General features: G+C 31.0%; 1 protein-coding gene across 1 annotated transcript; it reads left to right on the top strand.

Moving 5' to 3' along the window:
- Positions 1 to 1025: 1025 nt before the first annotated feature.
- Positions 1026 to 4114, top strand: LOC131648271 (zinc transporter 11-like). Its single transcript, XM_058918046.1, has 2 exons — positions 1026 to 1738; positions 3509 to 4114. The coding sequence occupies exons 1-2, from the start codon at positions 1093 to 1095 to the stop codon at positions 3898 to 3900; spliced, it is 1038 nt and encodes a 345-aa protein (XP_058774029.1). The 5' UTR covers positions 1026 to 1092; the 3' UTR covers positions 3901 to 4114.
- The last annotated feature ends 894 nt before the right edge of the window (positions 4115 to 5008 follow it).

Below are 5008 nucleotides of genomic sequence, written 5' to 3'. Positions count from 1 at the left end.
CCTTACACTTAAAGTGACACCTAAACCGTATATACATACTGAATAATCAGTGGCGGAGTCAGGAATTTTAGGTAGTCTGGGCAAAAACTTTACACCATTGATTATTTATCTGTTTTAATTTTCACACCCTATTTTTACTAATTTTGTCCTAATTTTGCCCCTGAGTTTGTCTAAAAATCGACTATTAAGTTGGGGAGAGTACAAAGAAAATAGGGGTTGAGCCTGGGCACCTGCCCAGGCTAGCTGGGCCTTGGCTCCACCCCTGTGAATAATTTACTTTTCATTTTATTTTATTATTTTTGAGTGCCTTGAAAAATGTACCTCAATCAAAATGAACTTTGGAACTACGGTGTCAATTGATACGGTATAAAAGATAAATGTAAGCATAGCACAGCTTTTATTCAAAATTAGTGGCGTTAATAATTCTTAACTTCTAATCCAACGGTTCTTAGACATGGTTCTTGTGTGCCACTAGGGTTTGATCATACATAATCCCTAGGCTATCGAGGTTATTCCGAGGGTAAATATGTTATACTTAAAGAATCCTCTACAAATTCGTTGGATGGATCCAACAGTTTTTGTCATATGCTTCTGCGAGGTAAACACAACGTGCAAGATCAAAATCAAAGTATATTTAACCTTATCCTAGACCAAACAAAAATTTAGACCTTACTTTTTTCCCCTTCTTTTAACATGTTTGAGTTAAAAAAAAGGCTAACCCAACCATAGAGATGGTGTAGGTGTAGAACAATTACACATATTTAATTTACTCATAAATAAATGATCAAATAATTGTAGTTATTTATACACAAGAACTACTTGTAGATGTAACAAGGCTCTCATAAAAAAGTCAAAGCTGTAGTACAAATAATACAACGTACTACAATGTAATAGAATATTATTATTGTACTAACTCATGTAGTAGTACTATTTCTCTTTTTTTTTTTTTTTGGTATTTAGAAGTACCATATATATTAATTAATTAATTAATTAATTAACACTAGTATAGGACTAGACATGAAAATGAAATACTACAAAAAAGGAACCAGTTAAAAAAAAGCACACAGAAAAATACATTTCAACGTTACATACATGGCTTTCTCCAAAACCAAAACCCTAAAGTCAACGTTTCTCATTCTGTGTCTCTTAGCCTCCTCTTTCCTCTATCAAATCAAAGCTCATGGAGGAGGACACGACGATGATGATGAATCAGACCATGATTCAGCTTCTTCCGACAACATAAACATACGTTCAAAGAGCTTAATCCTAGTGAAAATATGGTGTTTGATAATCTTATTTGTGTCCACTTTCTTAGGTGGTGTGTCACCTTATTATCTCCGTTGGAACGAGGTTTTTCTTCTCCTGGGAACTCAGTTTGCTGGTGGTGTTTTTCTCGGAACATCCATGATGCATTTCTTGAGTGATTCAAATGAAACTTTTGGAGATCTTACGAAGAAAACCTACCCTTTCGCTTTCATGTTGGCGTGTTGTGGTTATCTTTTCACTATGTTTGGTGATTGTGTGGTTGTTTATGTGACAAGTAGTAATCAGAGGGAAGCTAAAGTTGAGGAGCTTGAAGGAGGGAGAACACCTCAGGAACATGAACACAATACTGAGTTGGCGATGGATTCGAGTAATGTTGCGTTCATGAAGACTTCGAATGTGGGAGATACTATTTTGCTTATTCTTGCACTTTGTTTTCATTCAGTGTTTGAAGGCATCGCTGTTGGAATTTCAGGTTTGAATATATCCTTTCTTGTTTTTTGATTTGTTGTAATTGAGGATTTGAATCATTAATTTAATATTTTATCTGTATTGTCATGTTACTTTGTATATCTAGTTTGGTATGCGGTTTTTAGTGCGTGGAGTTGGTTATATATATAGTCTTACCTCCTTATTTGAATGGACTCTTCTCTTCTTTGTATGGGGTATGATACAATTGCTAGAAGTGTAAACGCATACTTATGTTGATTTTTGAGTGGTATCTAGAAGGTTGTCTATACTAGGGATATGAATGTATTTAGGTTCTCTTTTTCAATGAATCACTCATTCTTACTACAAGCAAAATAAGTATTAAGATAAGAGAGAAAATCAATTAGGTAATAAAAAGAAGATAATGTAAGAGATAGAATAGATTAGTGCATGAGATATAATTAAGAGAGTTATTTGAAAGAGAAGATCCACTAGGGTGCTCAGGTTAACTTCTATTCGCTTTGGAGAGCAGCTATTGAGAGTGGTACGGGGTGAAAATAGATTAGGCTAAGTTAAGTTTTGTCAAATATGAGTTTAACTTGTTAAAAAAAATTAAAAATTTAAGTCTAGTCTTTAGCCTATCATATGTTTATTTTTTTTTGCTTGAGTTTGATATTTTTGAAGGTCTGATTGATCTACTAGTCTACTTAAAAGTTTATTTCATTTGAACATTTGTAAATAAGTAATACAACTACGTTTAAATAAACTAACAATTTAAAAGATCGATGAGATTAAATGCTTATTGCATTAACTTATTTGAGATTACCTAGTAACATAAGTTTTATGATACTATTTGTTTGAGAGAATTTATGAAAACAACTTATGATATTGTTCATAAATTTTTTTCATCTTATTTTTTTAATTTCTTCAAGATAACTAAGATATATTTTTATATTTTAATTCAAAATAAAATATATAATATAATAATACTAATAGTAAAATTATTCATATTTATTTAAATATGTCGGTCTGGCAGATTTAAAAGACTTTTTATATAGTTTGTGGCCTAATTTTTTTTAACTAAATAGACTTATAAATAATTTTAGGCTTTTTTTTTTTTTTTTGAAAAACAAGTCTGATTTGGTCTATACATATGTAGGTTAGACCGTATACCTTTATTAGTTGGTCTGATTTATTCTCACTTCTAGTTTAGAGTTAAAATTATCAATTTTAATAAATGAATTTGATAATCAATTTACTCACATTCGATCTTCTGAATTTTAAGTTGATGATTAAAAAATTACTTTACCAACAACATTGTATTGATCTTTTGAATTTTAAGTTGATGATTCAAAAATTACTTTACCAACAACATTGTATTATTAGGCATTTTAAAAAATAAACATCTAACAATATTAAAACTCTGCCTATTTGTAATAAATGACATAACTTGTATAGATGTAGAAATAACACTAAAAATTGTTTATTAAAACTAAGTTACATATTTGTTGAACAAAGTCTCCAAGATTGAAAATCTTAATAAAGTGAGTGTTTGTATTTTTTTAGACAAGTAATTAGAAAAAATGGACTCTAATTATAAATAATTCCTATATATAATATATTGTCAAACCAATTTATACATGAATGTTTGTGTCTAGCGAGATTCAAACATAAAACTTTTAGATGAACACTTTGAAGAGTCAAGCCTTCACCACAATACCACTAGCTCATTCTCTAGGGTTTATATTAACTTGAATTTAACATGAATAAGAGCTTAATTTATTTAAACTAATACTAATATCATATTAATGATCAGGTACTAAGGCAGAAGCATGGAGGAATTTATGGACAATATCATTACACAAGATATTTGCTGCGATAGCAATGGGAATAGCATTGCTTAGAATGTTACCAAAAAGACCCTTAGTAACAACAGCAGCATATTCATTTGCATTTGCTATCTCTAGCCCTATTGGTGTAGGAATTGGAATTGCAATCGATGCAACAACAGAAGGAAGCACAGCAGATTGGATGTATGCTATATCTATGGGAATTGCTTGTGGTGTTTTTGTCTATGTTGCTATCAATCATTTGATATCCAAAGGCTTCAAAACTCAGAGGAAGACCCGTTTTGAGTCTCCTTGGTTTAAGTTTCTTGCTGTGCTTTTTGGTGTTGCTGTCATTGCAGTTGTCATGATTTGGGACTGATGATATCATCATCGTGTTCCTGGTTTTCTATGATTCTTCATTGTTTGTTTTTACATATTGTGTATATGTGCACTTGTTTGTGCAATATAAATGTTTTATATTTGCAAAAGCCAATGCTTATTGGAACTTTCATGTATAATAAATCATTTGTTTCATGTTATAAATACATTTAGTTTATGAAGATTTATAATTGTTTCTTGAAACAATTGTTAAATTGAGTTTTCTTTTTGGGTTAATAAGACTTATCATGATCTATATGTAGATATATGTGTTGTGTAGGTTACACTGTTAGAGGAAGTAGAGTATATTCTCCATATCTCTTAGGGAGAATTTAACCACTCAAATATTTCAATCTATCTTTTTCTATTTTATCACCTCTATGAGATATGTGTTGTTATCATAAAAAAAAGAAGGGAGAAAATGTGAATTGATGTGTTTTGCTAATATATTTGTCAGTTAATTTTGACGATGACAACTTCATAAGCCAAATGATTTTTGGTGTTAATAGCTCTTTGAAGAGTTTTTGGTGACAACTGTCAAAAGATTACAATTGTCTAATAGTTCCCGATGATAACATATGATCAAAAAGAATATATCTCAAGCCTCGTGAGTCAAATGATTCAAGTTTCAGTTGAAGTGCTAAACAAACGTTGTGAAAGTGAGAAAGTGTGGAAGCTCGTATGATCCCGTGCTTAGCGCTTTATATCGATCATTTTATTGTAAAAGGGGCAAGTCTATGCATTTTTTAATGTATCGAGATTCCTTGTTGCAATGTAGTGATCGATTAACACTTAAGTAAGAGGTCCAAACTTGGACCGCTTGATGTACTTTGGATTACCAAGGACTGGTATAGGTTATTATGGACTCAATCTTTTGAGTGCGTGCATTTTAAGTTTTCTCGAATTTTTTATGCTACCCTAACCTTTTTTCGCCAAGACTTGTTTCTTTCCCTTTCCAACTGATCTCTAACCTATTACCTCAAAAAATTATACCATATTAATTTTCATGATTGAAAAGTATATGTATCAATGGTCTTTTCAACAACCCCCTTACCTTTGTCTTAAATTTATCCTTCTTGATAACTTTTTGAATTGCTTTTTGAAATACT

This window comes from Vicia villosa, linkage group LG2 (assembly GCF_029867415.1).
Source record: "Vicia villosa cultivar HV-30 ecotype Madison, WI linkage group LG2, Vvil1.0, whole genome shotgun sequence".
Taxonomy (NCBI): Eukaryota; Viridiplantae; Streptophyta; class Magnoliopsida; order Fabales; family Fabaceae; genus Vicia; species Vicia villosa.
This window is presented reverse-complemented; position numbering and strand designations above follow the sequence as displayed.